General features: G+C 36.3%; 1 protein-coding gene across 7 annotated transcripts; it reads left to right on the top strand.

Annotated features, from left to right (window-relative positions):
• On the top strand, positions 7086 to 13947 carry LOC109720498. Of its 7 annotated transcripts, XM_020247656.1 has the most exons (13): positions 7086 to 7428; positions 7545 to 7629; positions 8308 to 8504; positions 10509 to 10591; positions 10794 to 10839; positions 10938 to 10994; positions 11166 to 11220; positions 11576 to 11676; positions 11780 to 11843; positions 11925 to 12063; positions 12396 to 12529; positions 13115 to 13349; positions 13493 to 13635. In XM_020247656.1, coding segments are annotated over exons 1-12 (1041 nt in total). In that variant the 5' UTR covers positions 7086 to 7350; the 3' UTR covers positions 13117 to 13349; positions 13493 to 13635. The 7 variants fall into 7 exon arrangements, with proteins under 7 accessions (XP_020103245.1, XP_020103244.1, XP_020103248.1 ...); XM_020247655.1 differs by lacking the exons at positions 13115 to 13349; positions 13493 to 13635 and adding an exon at positions 12861 to 13074; XM_020247653.1 differs by lacking the exon at positions 13115 to 13349 and having other exon boundaries at positions 7091 to 7428; positions 13493 to 13947.

Below are 14275 nucleotides of genomic sequence, written 5' to 3'. Positions count from 1 at the left end.
TATCTTGTTATATTAATCGAAAATGAGAAACAAGCTATCTTATTCTTTTTCATAAGCAACGTTTAAATATGATAATACCGCGTTGGCTCATCAAATTACAACAAGGCCAAAACCAAGAACACTTGCAACTGTAGCTAAACAAGGTTATAATGTGAGAGCCCCGTATTATTTTGTTATGTTAATCCAAAATGAGAAACAAACTAACTTACTCTTTTTCATGAGCAACATTTCAATATGTCAATCCCGCGTTGACACATCAGATTACAACAAAGCCAAAACCAAGAACAATTGCAACTGTACATAAGCAAGCTTTAAATGTGAGAGTCCCATATTATCTTGTCATATTAATCGAACATGAGAAACAAGCTATCTTACTCTTTTTCGTGAGCAACGTTTAAATATGACAATCCCGCGTTCACTCAACAGATTACGTCAAGGCCAAAACCAAAAACACTTGCAACTGTAGCTAAGGAAGGTTGTAATGTGAGAACCCCGTATTATCTGGTTACATTAATCCTAAATGAGAAACAAACTAACTTACTCTTTTTCATGAGCAACGTTTCAATATTACAATCCCGCGCTCATCAGATTACAACAAGGCTAAAACCAAGAACACTTGCAACTAGAGCTAAGGAAGGTTGTAATGTGAGAGCCCCACATTATCTTGTTATATTAATCCAAAATGAGAAAAAACCTAACCTACTTTTTTTCATGAGCAACGTTTAAATATGACAATCCCGCTTTTACTCATCAAATTACAACAAAGCCAAAACCAAGTACACTTGCAACTGTAGCTAAGCAAGGTTGTAAAGTGAGAGCCCCGTATTATCTTGTTATATTAATCCAAAATGAGAAACAAACTAATTTACTCTTTTTCTTGAGCAATGTTTAAATATGACAATCACATTATATGGCTTTTAAGCCTTTTATTTATAGCTTGAAATCAGTTTAACTGGTTTCACGTTCCTACCATGTGAAGCTTTTCAGGCTACCACAATTTTACTAATTTTCACTCAATGCCCTCCAAAAGCTCTCGATATCTTAGTTTTAGACGTAAGACGTCAAAACTCGAGACCCCCTGGCCAGGGACCACCCTCTCTGGCCAGGGGCTTGCGCATACTTTACTCTGTCAGCTTTTTAGCCGATTCAGGACTCTTTGATCGAGAGCCCTTGGCCAGGGATGGACTCTCTGGCCAGGGGCTCTCTGGCCAGGGGGTTTCTCTCTGGCCAACAGGACGCGCGTCGTCGAGACCGACGCGCCCCTCTCGGAAGCTCTTGGCCAGGGACTTCCTTTCTGGCCATGGGCGGACGCGCTTGTCGGGTCAGGTCCGACACACTTTCTCATTTTCAACTCCCCAAATAGACGTTAAAACGTTGGGTTACTCGATACATAACCCCATTTACTCCCTAAAGAGAGTTAGAGTGGGAGAGTAGGGGAGAGTAGAGAAAAAGAGACAGATCTTCTGTTTCTTCCTCTTCTTCTTCTCTTCCTTTTCCTTCCTTTTTCTTCTTCTTCTTTCAGCTCTTCTTCTTCTTCTTCACTTCTTTGAGGGAGAGGGAGTAGAGATCGAACCTTTTACTCTCGAATGTTTCATTCGAAACTTGGGATTAATACCATCTTGGATTAAATCCCAAACCTAATTCAAATTTTACCCAAAATACCTTGGTAAACTCATAAACTTCGAAAAGAAAACGAAGAAAACTCTAGTTCTGGTATCTTTACCACTTCGAACTTCCACTCGAAGTAGTGGAGAGTACCACTTTGGGATTCATCCCAAAACTAAACAGATTTCTACCAAATCTACCTGAGAAATCTCATCTTACTTCGATGAAAACGAAGAGAAACTCTAGTTTGGGATCCAAACTACTTACGATACCTCGATCCCGTGGTTTAACCCCGGAAACGAGTACCCCTAAAGATTCACGTTAACTGGGAGATCTTTGGATTAACCCCTATAAAGGCTGTGCAACCACGCGAGCCTAATTGTAAGGCTTCTTGGTTACTTTTCTATACTCGTTTACTGGATAATCCCGAAGCAAAACGGCGTCCATTTCTTGCTCTTCGGATTTTTAGGGTTCTTTTAGCAGCCTCGTGGAAACTTTCGGATGCTCCACCCACCACGAAAGGTTTGAGCAACTTGAAGAGAGATACGGATTACACAGTAAGTTAACTCGTATACAATGTATAAACAACTTACGTAAAATCCCATTTCTCTACTACTCTTACACTACAACGTACTAACACTCATGTTGAACGGATTACACTACCAACTCTTGGAATACTTACATTTTTGGGATACACATACGTACTCTCTTTTCACTCGTGGGTTTCACTCGTTTTCTTGTCTCACTGTGATACTGTATATAGCTCACCGTAAACTTCTGCATTTCATTTCACTGTGATCTCAATCACACTCGGTTTCTTGGTTTCACTACATTTCTTACTACTATTACTGTTACACATTTCAATTTCATTTCACCCCGTTATTCTTATTCTTTACATTTCTTGTTCTTACGATTTCAATCGTTTTCATCCCTTTACATTTCTTGTTACTAACGATCTCATCGTTGTACTTCACTGCATTTCTTGTGATCTCAATCACATTTCAGTTCTAACTTGTATATTAGGAAATTCAATTCTTAAGCTAGTATGAACGATACTCAAGGCACGAACTCCCGCCAGTGAGGGGGAGCCCGCTACGCGAGGCCTCAATACATAGTGCCCAACCTCATTTGGGCTTCCTGCCAGGATCGCTCACTCAAGGACGCTACTACCTGAATTACACTTCGTTCAATTACACCGCTATAGGGGCCTAATCGGAATTCTAATTTCTTGTTTCTCGTTTCTTGTTTCACGTTTTTTGTTTCTTGTTTCTTGTTTCTCATTTTATTTTTCTTGTTTCTTAAACGTATTAGACGTAATAAATTACAACTCGTATGAGGAACGAAATAACAAGTCCGTATAATCGTAATCCATATCTAACCAATGATATACGTCGAATAAGAAAGATAATACGGACTCAATCAGGATCACCCTTTCAGCCACTACAACTCCGGCTTGGGTAACCCTTGAAACAACATCAAGAGTGGGGTGATAAAGGTGTCTCGGCCCTGGCTCGAACGGCCGCTCGCTGGCTCCATTTCCATAGCGCGGAATCAGTCTCCGGTGGTTTCAAACCAAAGTAAAACATCATTTCATGGGATACTAGTAGAAAACCATGTACTATTATTTACGACATTTCTTTTCTTACATTACACATAAAACTCCATTTACAATACATTCTTTCTATACTACTTTACTACATTACTTACATTCTTTAGCTATTTAATGTTCAACCTACATTACATATACTAGATTTGNTGGTTGTGGTCGAAGAGGAGGCCCATCTCACATGCTGTATTTTTGTTTTCATTTGTAGAATCTGCTTTTTTTTGCACACTTCTTGTTCAATTTGAAGCATTAATTCCATTTCTTTTTCACTGCCAAACAGCTTTCTAAAATCACTTCAACACAATCACTTTTCTATCAGACTCAGCCAAACGCTCTACAGCTTTTAACAGAAATCACTTTTCTAAACCAAAATCACTTTTTCAGAAATCACTTTTATATACCCTCATATCTGATGTGGGATTACTTCCCCCGTTAAAGCCCTGACGTCCTCGTCAGTCCAATCACACACATAGCCCAAGATCACCAAGCGATGTGAGACTCATCTCGCTAGCTTTGTCATTCAGACTCTGGCATAGCAGGCCACCTTATCATTCAGACTCCGGCATAGCCTATCACCTTATCTTTCAGACCCTAGCGTAGCCGAGACTCGCCACACATTTTCGGCTGGTGAACTGGCTCTGATACCAAATGTAACGACCTTACCCACTAGCAACAATAACTCGTTGGGCCCAACCACCGGCCCAAAATGCTTAAGCTCAGTTATTATTACTAGTGTCTAATATCTTATATATCCAATCGCATCGCCATTCATATCCGATGTGGAATTATTGGAGTGTGACATGTATATACGTAAAAAGTCAAATTATAAATACTTATTTTTTTTAATTAATAAACGTAGTATGTAGTATATATGCAGGTGGTCGATCCACTGCTAGATTTTGCAAATATAAAAAATAACTAATATTGTAATAAAAGTATCTATTACTATTACTATATACTAAAGTCCGCGAAGTGACATTGCTATGTTGCCACGTGTCGTCGGATTCCTTTCGGTGCACCTCGTGTACCATAGACCGGTAACTGTGGATATATATATGGTTCATATATAGGAGGGTCTTGGGTGCATCTGTTCTACATATATTCTTCTAATTAAAGTCCGTGAAGTGAGGTTGCAATACTGCCACGTGTTAAAGTGAGTGGGGTAATATCTCTGTGTTGACATGTGTCCCATTTATATTTACGTTGTACCTGGTGTACCATAGATCCTATAATAATTTTTATTTTATTTTAATATAAGACATTTAAAATACTATAACATAAATTTAATTAATGAAATTTGATTCTAAAATTTTATTTTGACATTTTTATCAGATAAATTTGCCGGTGTGCATCACATACACTAAGTGCTCGCAATAATTTGTATTGGAAAGTAGTGTTTGTGGACATGTGTCCATCCATAGGTGGACCCAGTGCACCATGAAAAAATATAACTTTATTTTAGTCAATATATTATAAAATTTATAAATATTAACATATAAATATTTTAAAATTTATAAAATAAATTGAATTAATTAAATTTTAGACATCTCCACTATATAAATTTACTGGTGCGTATGAGATGTATATGTACACTAGGTGCAGCAAATAAACTCCACTAAAGTCCCCATATCCATTGTGGAGCACCCTTCATTTCTAGACAAATGTCCCTTCCATAAATTTGGTGTACCCATACACCATAAATCCTATAGAAAAAAATTATTTTATTTTAATATTTGCATCTAACTTTTATAATTTTTAATATATAAAAATTTAAAGTACTATATAGAAAATTTACTTAATTTTATTGTTGACATTTCTATCATATAAATTTATCGGAGCGTTGTTTGTGGACATATGTCCATTCAATTAATGCATCTGGTACATCATGGACACAATAAGAAAAATATAATTTTATTTTATTGAATATATCTATTAACATATAGACATTCTAAATACTATAAAATAATTTAAATTAATTAATCTTTTATTTTGCCATCCCTATTATACAAATTTACTGGTGTGTATGAAATGTATATGTATATTAGGTGTAGTCAATGAGTTCGACTAAAAGTCACTTTAAATTAGACCCCTCAACTATATTAATTTGATTAATATCTCACCAATCTTGAATTATTTCAATGCGAGTTATTTTTCTAAATTGGTTGGAAGATTTGTTAGATTTAACAATCTCATTACCTATCAACTATTAAATCAATTAAAATTTCCTTCACTTTTTGTCAATTATCTTTTGGAAGTCTAAATTTTTAAAAAAATTATATCTAATTTCTCCAAAGTTGGCTAAAACAAATGAATCAATTATTCTTGATTCTTAAACAATTAAAGAATAATTTTTAATACTTAAAAAATTATGCGCTGGCAATAAAACGTATAATGGATAACACGGAAGATAGCGAAATAAATAATAAAATAGTTCTATTTAAATGAAACTAATGGATTTGACCGCCTTCCTCACGGAAAGGTCCGCTCTAACCACCGCTCATGAAATTGTTGAATGAATTTCCTCTGCCCTACCTGACTCACCGGTATTGGGCTCTCGGTTCTCAGTTTGGCTTTGGATTGTAACACCTACAAATAAAAGTTGTAACAAAATCCTATATTTTAGAATCAAATATTAATACAAATGTATACTTAAATAGTAATATATATTATATTTTTTAAATAAAATTAAGAACATATCAATGCACCCGCAGCAAAGCACAGATATATCGTTTGTAAAGAAACTAAACATTAAGAAAGAATTATAATTTTTTTTAGTAAAATATTGTTCACGATCACTTACCGTCATCTACCAGACAAGTCAACACTTAATAAAAAAAGAAAAAAATCAAGTATAATAATATCTAATAACTACAAAATTATTTATTAATATATATATATATATATATATATATATATAGAGTCAAGCTATGGTGCTTGTAAAAGTACCAAGAATTTAGTGCTTGTAAGTTTTTTACCGTTAGATCTACTCCTCGATTCATTTTCAACCATTAGATTATGCTATTCAACCAACCACCCACTCAACCCTAGGGGGCCCATATCATCCTAACCGCATATCTCTTAATCCAATGGCTAAAAATCTACAAGCACCAATAACTTGATACTTTTAAAAGCATAGGAGCTCAATTCTANTATTAACTTCAATTTGGATGGGCACTTAATGGTAAGGTTATTTTTGAAAGTTTTTTAAATTTAGGAGGGTATACATGATATTTCAATTTTTAGATGGGTATTTATGAAATTAGATAGTTTTAGAGGGGTATTGAGGAAATTTTTCCTATATATAAATAATTATTATATATAACAAATATACTACCAATTAAAATAAGATTAGAAATAAATTACATTTATATGAAGATAATTAAATTTATAAACATTATTTCTAATCAAACTTGTACGAATATGTTAACGTGTAATGTATAATCATGAATTAAGCAAAATATTTCGTTTAATACGGTATTTTAAGACTATCTTAAAAAAATAAGAAAATAAAAATTACTGCGTATGCGGTTGGAGTTCATGCTGCACTGCATATTAAATGGGAGGATGCAATTGACAATTCGAATCATATCTTCTGACGCAAACGTGTCACCTAACGGCCACGTTATTATCTTTGAAAACATCCCACCTGGCCCCACTAAACGCCACGTCCACGTGCTATTTACACAAATGCTCTCCACACACACCCACTATTTCCAGCTCAACCCCCCAAACCCTATAGTCTATACTACCACAGTAACCGCAGTGGCAATAACGTAATTCCGTCTAATCCCCGGGCCATTTCCATATCCCCGCTCTAATCCGGGATGAGAGGTGCCACGTACTCGTTCCCTCCGCCGCTATAAAGTACCGTAACGGGGACGCGCCCCAATCCCTCTCACGACGCGGTCGGAGAAGCTTCGAGCACCTTCGACGATTTCCTTGGCGTCTACGACCCGCGATCCCGAGATTAGGGTTTCCGATCCCCGCCATTCCCTCTGTTTATCTAACGAAATCTCCGAGAGCTCGCCGGAGAATCGAGCCCCGCGGCGGCGCCGGAGGTGGCGGTGGAGGTGGCGGTGAGGTGAGGGTTAGGGTTAGGGTTTCGGTGATCCCTCTCAAATGCTTTTGCGGTTGGGAGGATGCGCCAAGCTTCGGCGAATCGGAGGTCGGATTACCTCAAGGCCCTCACGCAGGAGATCGAGCGGAAGCTCCAGAAGGTTAGGGCTTGATCCTCTGATTCGATTGGATTGTTAGGGTTTTAATGATTAGGTAGCGTGAGGATCAAATCGAATGGGTGTTGAGGTTGGAGTGGTTGCTTTCCTTGTGATTGCAGGCATTGAGCTCTTCCTCGCAGCGGATTGAGCTGTTGCAGCAGTTGTTTGCGGATATAGCTCTAGAGGTGGATGATCGAGCTCGAGGTAAAGTTGCTTTGCCCGATTTAGGTTTTCATAGATGATATATGTATGGACTATTTGCTGCATTAGATCTAAGTGATTATATTCATGCACTTTAAATGCCTTGGCTTCAACTAGTGAGTTTCATCCTTGCATGCTAGTACTGGAATACCAGATCATTGCATGTGCTCTTTCCTATATCTTCGATCCCCAATCAAACTCCTTTGATGCCAACATTTTAGGAAACTTAAAAGTGTCGCTGAGTTTTTGAGTCGATTAATATGTTGACTTGCCACATCAATACTTTTTATTTGCAAGTCAACTTGTAGAAATGTGTAACTTGTCTTCACTCTTTATCAATTCAAATTTGTGAATTTGACAGATATCCTTCGAATATGTATGTATGCACCCATATTCTACTTTATCAATGAGATCATCACATCTTTAATCCATACACATATTTGTATGTATCCTGTTCCAAACTGAAGTTCAAATCTATATTCTTGGACAAAGCTTATTTTATGCATGTACCTCCGCTTCACTCTATATTTCTAACTTCTTTTAATAGAATCTCAGAACATTAAGAAGAGAAAAGCAGAGTTTTGGTAGGTTTCTTTTATGGGTGTAGCCTCTTATCTTCCTTTCATTGCATATGAGATGGAACTTACTTTTGTTAATTTCTTAACTAATAAATGGAAACAGACATAATTCTTAACAGGGATGAACGTGGTGCTGGTTTAATAGAGGACAGAATAGAAAGCTGTCTATGTTTTTATGAGGTTCTTGCTGATCATTATGTTAGCGTACCGGAAGATGGGAAGCGCATTTTGGATTTGATTGTCCAACTTTGGAGCCAGTCCTTTGTGTCACATATATTTACCCTCCTTTTCCATAAATGGGTATGTCTTGAAGTTGAATAAATCTTGTAAATATAATTACTTTTATATATCTGTTGTTACTAAGGCAATGTATCTGCTGATCGAATACTTTCTATTGAACTACTTTATAAGTTATTCCCTCTGTAACTCGTTGTTTCTATTTGTCCTTGTCTTGTCTTGTCTTTTGTCTGCATTGAAATCCCTTGTGTTTCGACATGTCATATTGGAGATAGATGTTCACTCTCTATCAAAGTGGTTCTTAGGCATGAATGGATACGGACACCTAAAAAATTGCAACTTTAACTTTGTTAATTACTATTAATGAATTGTCTTTTGGTCTACATATTTGTTTCAACTTCTGTAAAGAACTGATCCTTGACATGTATTGTTCAGGTCAGAAGGTGAGGTACTTGGGTCCTGGAAGATTGATAAGGCAAATTTCTCGCCTTTTTATGCGAGAGATCAAAGCCTTTCTAGGTTGTTGAATATATATAATATTAAAAACACCGTTTTCTAGTAGCTGAAGCTATAACAGTTCTCTAGTAGCTGAAGCTATAAAACGGTCGTTTCACATTCTTTGACGTGGAATTAGAGTGGGATGCTCCTAGTTCAAATCTTGCCATTCTCCTCGCGTAATTTAATTTCCTCCCAATATATTATTCCATGTCTTAGACCTATTAAAATATTTCGAGCCTAGACGTAAGGGGCAGTGTTAAATATTAAAAATATTAAAAATATTAAAAATATTGTTCTTTAGTAGCTTAAGATTTTAGAGTTTAAAAGGTTGTTTCACATTTTTTAACATAGATAATTGAGATCTAGCTGAGATGTAGTCCAAATATATGGTTTAGGATGATTGGACACAATTTTGTGGGGATACTAAGGGGATAGAGTAAAAAAGTTGAATACAGTTCGACCAGGGGATGTGAGAAAGAATGCATGTTAACTTTGTTCTTATTTTTTAAGCTCTTAGCTTACTACAACTTGGTAACAAGGTCAAAAAATTTGAAAAGTAACTTACAATCATCTATGAAGGATTTATCAAAAAGTTAAGGATGAATAATGCTTTTGAGAAATCAAGTGGTTGGATCTCATACATTAAGAAGGACGGTAATCAAATAAAATGGGAGTGTGAGTTCTTTATCGCTAGAGTAACATGCAAGATAAAAATCTCATGCGTGGTTTTTGTGAAGGGAAGTGTAGAAATGCCTCTTTTTTTTTTTTTCGTGTGCCCCCATCATTTTCGATTTATGGTACAATCAGAGTGAAAGAAGGGGCCTACGGAAGGACAGATGTGTCTTCATGTCTAGCTGTAAAGTATTTTAGGTGGTGTTAAGTCATAGAATCAAAGAGAACAGCTTGTGTCTTACAGATGCTCTGATCTCGAATAGAATGTCAGTTCAGTGGGTTTCAGTAAGATAGAGCATTGTGCTTCTGGTATTCGGCAATTTTCTTCAACAAAGTACGGAAGGTAGTATTAATGTTATAATGATTTATCAATTTACCTAGTTATTAGCCTTTCTGTAGGTTGCAAATTGTTGTAATTTGGCATGTTAGAACTGGGTTAGGTGAATAACATATTAATTATTAAAAATTATATGCTCGATGTTAGGACAAACAAGGAGGGATTGGGAAGATGTATCTTTGCTATAACAATGTAGATTTGTGCGAGGCACAAGAAGTTATCAGATGAATGACTATTGGCACTATGTGCCAATACATTCTACTAACATTTAGTTTCTAAGAATGGATCACTAGTAAAATATACCTGATCCAGTTATGTAGCGTAAAGTTGCTAACCGGTGCCATATATAGGCTATCTGTTACTATGAAGCTTCAGTGCAATGCCAGCTTTTGTCAGCCATCCGTACCTTCATTTAGCATTTGTTACCAAAGAGTAATAAATGAAGCCATTAGATCAGACTTTTTTGTAATGTGATAGTATGTTTTAAAGCCTACCCTCGATCTTTCTCCATGCCTTGTGATAGTGAGGAAAATCTTTGCTGATACTTTCCTTTTATGTAGTTGTTTGAAGTTCCTCTTGAGGAAACCGAAGCATTGTTACGTTATGGATCCGCACTTGTTCAAGGTGCCACAAATGTTTTCTGGTACATGCTAGTAACTATTATTTATCCGATTCTTTTGTATTATGTTTTGTTCTTCTGGTAAATAAATATGTAAACCAGCATACTTTATATGAAACAAATTGATTAGCTAAACTCTGCTTATATCTTCATATATCTACCTTATTCCTAGTTATTTTTTCATGTAAATTGTCTAAAAAGCTGATTAGTAAGCCTGTACTGGCAGGATTGACATACAAACAAATACAAGGCGCTTTCTATCTTTGTTCCATGTGAGACATCATTTAACTATTATTGCATCAACTTTGATATTTTTTTAATTCATATATCGTAGATGTTAAGCCATTCAATGAAACTTTCTTTGGCGCAGTATCTTCTTGAGGAGGTTGCGCTGGTCCCAGATCGCCGTGATAGGATTTCATTGCAGGTTATATTTCTTCATCTTTAGGTGCTTTATACATTAATGTTTCTAATATATGGATAAAACTATGAAGATACAAAAACCTTTCAGTACTTTCCTGATTTGCTTTGTAACTATGCACACATACGTTGTTTATTTATCAATCTATCTTTTTTGTTTTTTTTCTTTTTCCTTTAGGCCTGTCGAGACCTCTTTCTTCTTCTCTCCAGATTTATTCTATTCTATGATCTAGGTGTGCACCCATCTCTTTCTCTGTTAGTTTTCATCTTTTTGCAAAAGTACCAAAAAACAACTGATTTCTACGCTACAGTGCAATTATACATTTTACCTTTCTGCAAATTTAGCCTACTTTTGGAACTTGTATGATCAAACTGCCCCTCTAGTACAGAACCACAATGCATATATTTGAAAGATTGATGCATCAGAGATGGTTCTAAATATGAAAAAGTAGGTTGAACTTGTAAAAGGAGGGAAAGAAAAACAGGCTGTTTGTGGTGAATTATTCGCAAAACTTTGATTTCTTATGAAAAGAGGGTACTTGTTTTGCTCTCTCTTCTTTTTGTTAATACAATTTATGTGACATGTAGATTACTTGCTTGAAAGATTTTTAAAGGAATTTCCTACTTTCCCAAATTCTTTCTTGGTGGGCGGTCCAGCTGATTTCTTTGTTATTGAGCTCACTGATCAGGTAACTTCTCTAGTAATTGCAGTGGTAACAATGGCAGAACTGAGCTTTGATCGTTTTTGTCTTAAATATGATGTTTATCGTCTTATATATATTTCTTCTTCAGCTTCAGAAGTTAAAAGTTGAGCCGGTACTTCTACATTACCTCTCTCGCATGAGCGTTCTTCAAGGTCTGACTATTCAGAACAAGTTTTGAATGCACTTCTAAGTGCTTGCAAATTATAAATCTTAAGATTCTGCTTCTGATGCAGCAAGAAGCTACTCGAAAGATGCTGCAAAAGAGCTGTTGGTGCCTTTCTGGAACAGAGGGAGGGGCAGGGGTTATGAGTCTTATGACCACTTCCCTCCCACTCCCTACCCAAAATCCTGGGTGAACCAAAAAATGTTTGGGTAGAGCCAGATCTAAAATGTGAATTTCTTTTGTCCCTAAAAAAAAAACTGTCTTTTAAAGTACTTAAATCAATTTGTTTTAAAAAATAATTTACTAACTGCTAATTACTGATTTTAAATATATAATTATTATCATAAATTTTTGTTCGGCCCCTCCAAAAATTAAATTCTAGTTCCATTTCTCGTGCCTTATCAAGTTAGCTCTACTCAAGAAGTACTTTTACTTCAGCCTGGCCAAACAGAGCTCTAGATCAATGCGTTGTGCTGTCCAATAATGCAACCTTCGAGGCATATTTACTGTAGTAAATGTTGTGTACAACTGCCTGTAACAGGATTGGAACTGAGGATGACTACAAACACAAGATTGAAGGCATGCCTTTACAGCTTCACGTCTCCTGGTGGTCCCACTTATCCAACAAGAGCTGTGCGACATGCAGCGTGGAACACATTGGATTTGCTTTTCCCTGTGAGTTTATTTATCTTTGAAGTAGCCAGGTGCTTTAATAATACTTAGCAATGTGCATTTCTCTTGATATATGCCTTTGAGGTTATCACATCCTTGTTTAAAAACGCTTCCTCTCAAGTTTCAACACATACTCATTATGATATTTTACCGGGCAAAAGCTAATCTTATGTGCAGTTGCAAATGTCAATCTGAACTTCAAAAAGTTGAAAATTACCTCATGAATAACAACCACCATTTTTGAATTTTCTGTATAGTTTTCTAATTTTCATCAGCGTGAACGTGTCAGCGTGAACGTGTCATGTGTGCTGATTTTTTCAATGTTTTGCAATAGTGTTGCGGCTTGAATTTTGGTGGTGATCACTGGGATATTTCACTATCATATGATAGCCACATTTTAATGGTATTTAGAGAACTTCACTACTAGTTAGGTAGCTGATTGAAACAAATTAATTGTATACATGGTAAATTTTAACCTTTTATACTTTCGATGGCAATTTGCGTGAGGGCCAAACTTCAGACCTGTCTTGTATTTTTTTTTTTTTTTTGAATTTTAAAATCCAAGTTCTTTTGTGAAATGTTGGTTAGGAAAAGAGAAGATCTTTTCATCTTGATAACCAGGAGCTAATAGGTCATTGGAGGCCAGAATGATTATCGCATCTTTTCTACTACAATGAGACGTGCGTCAGCCATTGAACTATTGCAGATTGCACATCTTTCTTGTTTGTTTAGTCATGGACTATTTGTCCAAGGAGCATGAGAAGATTCCTAGAAGGAAGTCAAAAGAATATACTATTCTAATTTCTAAGGATAAAATTATATGGTAAATCACCTCTTATAGTTTATCGAGAATACTTCTGATTTTCTAACCAGGCATTTGATCTTTTGTGAAATTCTTTTTACACGGCTTATGCACTCATCTTCATTTGGCACGATTTGTAATGCCAAATACATGAATATATGCAGGTTGGTCGTTATCCGCGGCACGTGATAAGCCTATTTTTTCGATTGCTCTATCCATGGTATTGGCCCTCTTCTTGTTGGAATTTTGTCCTGACCTGCATCCGCACTGTTCTGTACTACATACTGAACCTCATTGTCTCTAGCTGGGAAAGTATGAGGCGTCCCAAGAATGCATAGACAAATTCTTGGGTGACCGCACTCTACCACACTCTCAGCGCGCACAAACTTCAACTGGAAATTTTTGTTGTAGTTTTTGGTTTTCTGTTTTTGAAAGTTGTATGCTGTCATTTTTGTCTCTGTATTTCAGAAATTTGCACGTATACGTCTGCTTTTATTTCATTGTCTGCTGTTTTTCGAATCGGGACAAACTCGGATTGTAATGTATCTGGTAGGCTTGGTTTCAGGTTGAATGCAAACAATAACACTTGTAGTATAGGTCAAAATTCCAAATTTGCTTATCCTGTTCAGGATGGGAAATAGCTGATGCTGAATCGATGGACCTGCCGTATCATGGTTGTATTGTGTGTTGGTGAGTGGCTTGTAAACCAATCCAATCCGTTGGTTGATCAAACTCTGTAGGCATAGATTAAGTGATAAGATTTGGTAGTGAGAATGTATCTTCATCTTTCAGGAGCAAGAAACAATAGATCAATAGCCTGCTGTTAAGCACGAGTCAAATACGGGTATGGTGCGAGAAATCCAATGTGTGTATGCGGGAGCGGTGACATGTTTTCACTGACTGGACTCGCTTGAAACCAAATATGTTGATGGGGGACGCTTTCGGTG

Source organism: Ananas comosus, linkage group 14, assembly GCF_001540865.1.
Source record: "Ananas comosus cultivar F153 linkage group 14, ASM154086v1, whole genome shotgun sequence".
NCBI classification, from domain to species: domain Eukaryota; kingdom Viridiplantae; phylum Streptophyta; class Magnoliopsida; order Poales; family Bromeliaceae; genus Ananas; species Ananas comosus.
Note: the sequence above shows the minus strand (reverse complement) of the source record. Positions and strands in the feature narration are given on the sequence as shown.

Coding starts and splice junctions, on each gene's coding strand:
- LOC109720498 (XM_020247653.1), top strand. CDS start 7,351: ATGCGCCAAGCTTCGGCGAATCGGAGGTCGGATTACCTCAAGGCCCTC. Junction 7,429..7,544: donor TCGAGCGGAAGCTCCAGAAG/GTTAGGGCTTGA, acceptor TTGTGATTGCAG/GCATTGAGCTCTTCCTCGCA. Junction 12,530..13,492: donor CATTGGATTTGCTTTTCCCT/GTGAGTTTATTT, acceptor GAATATATGCAG/GTTGGTCGTTATCCGCGGCA.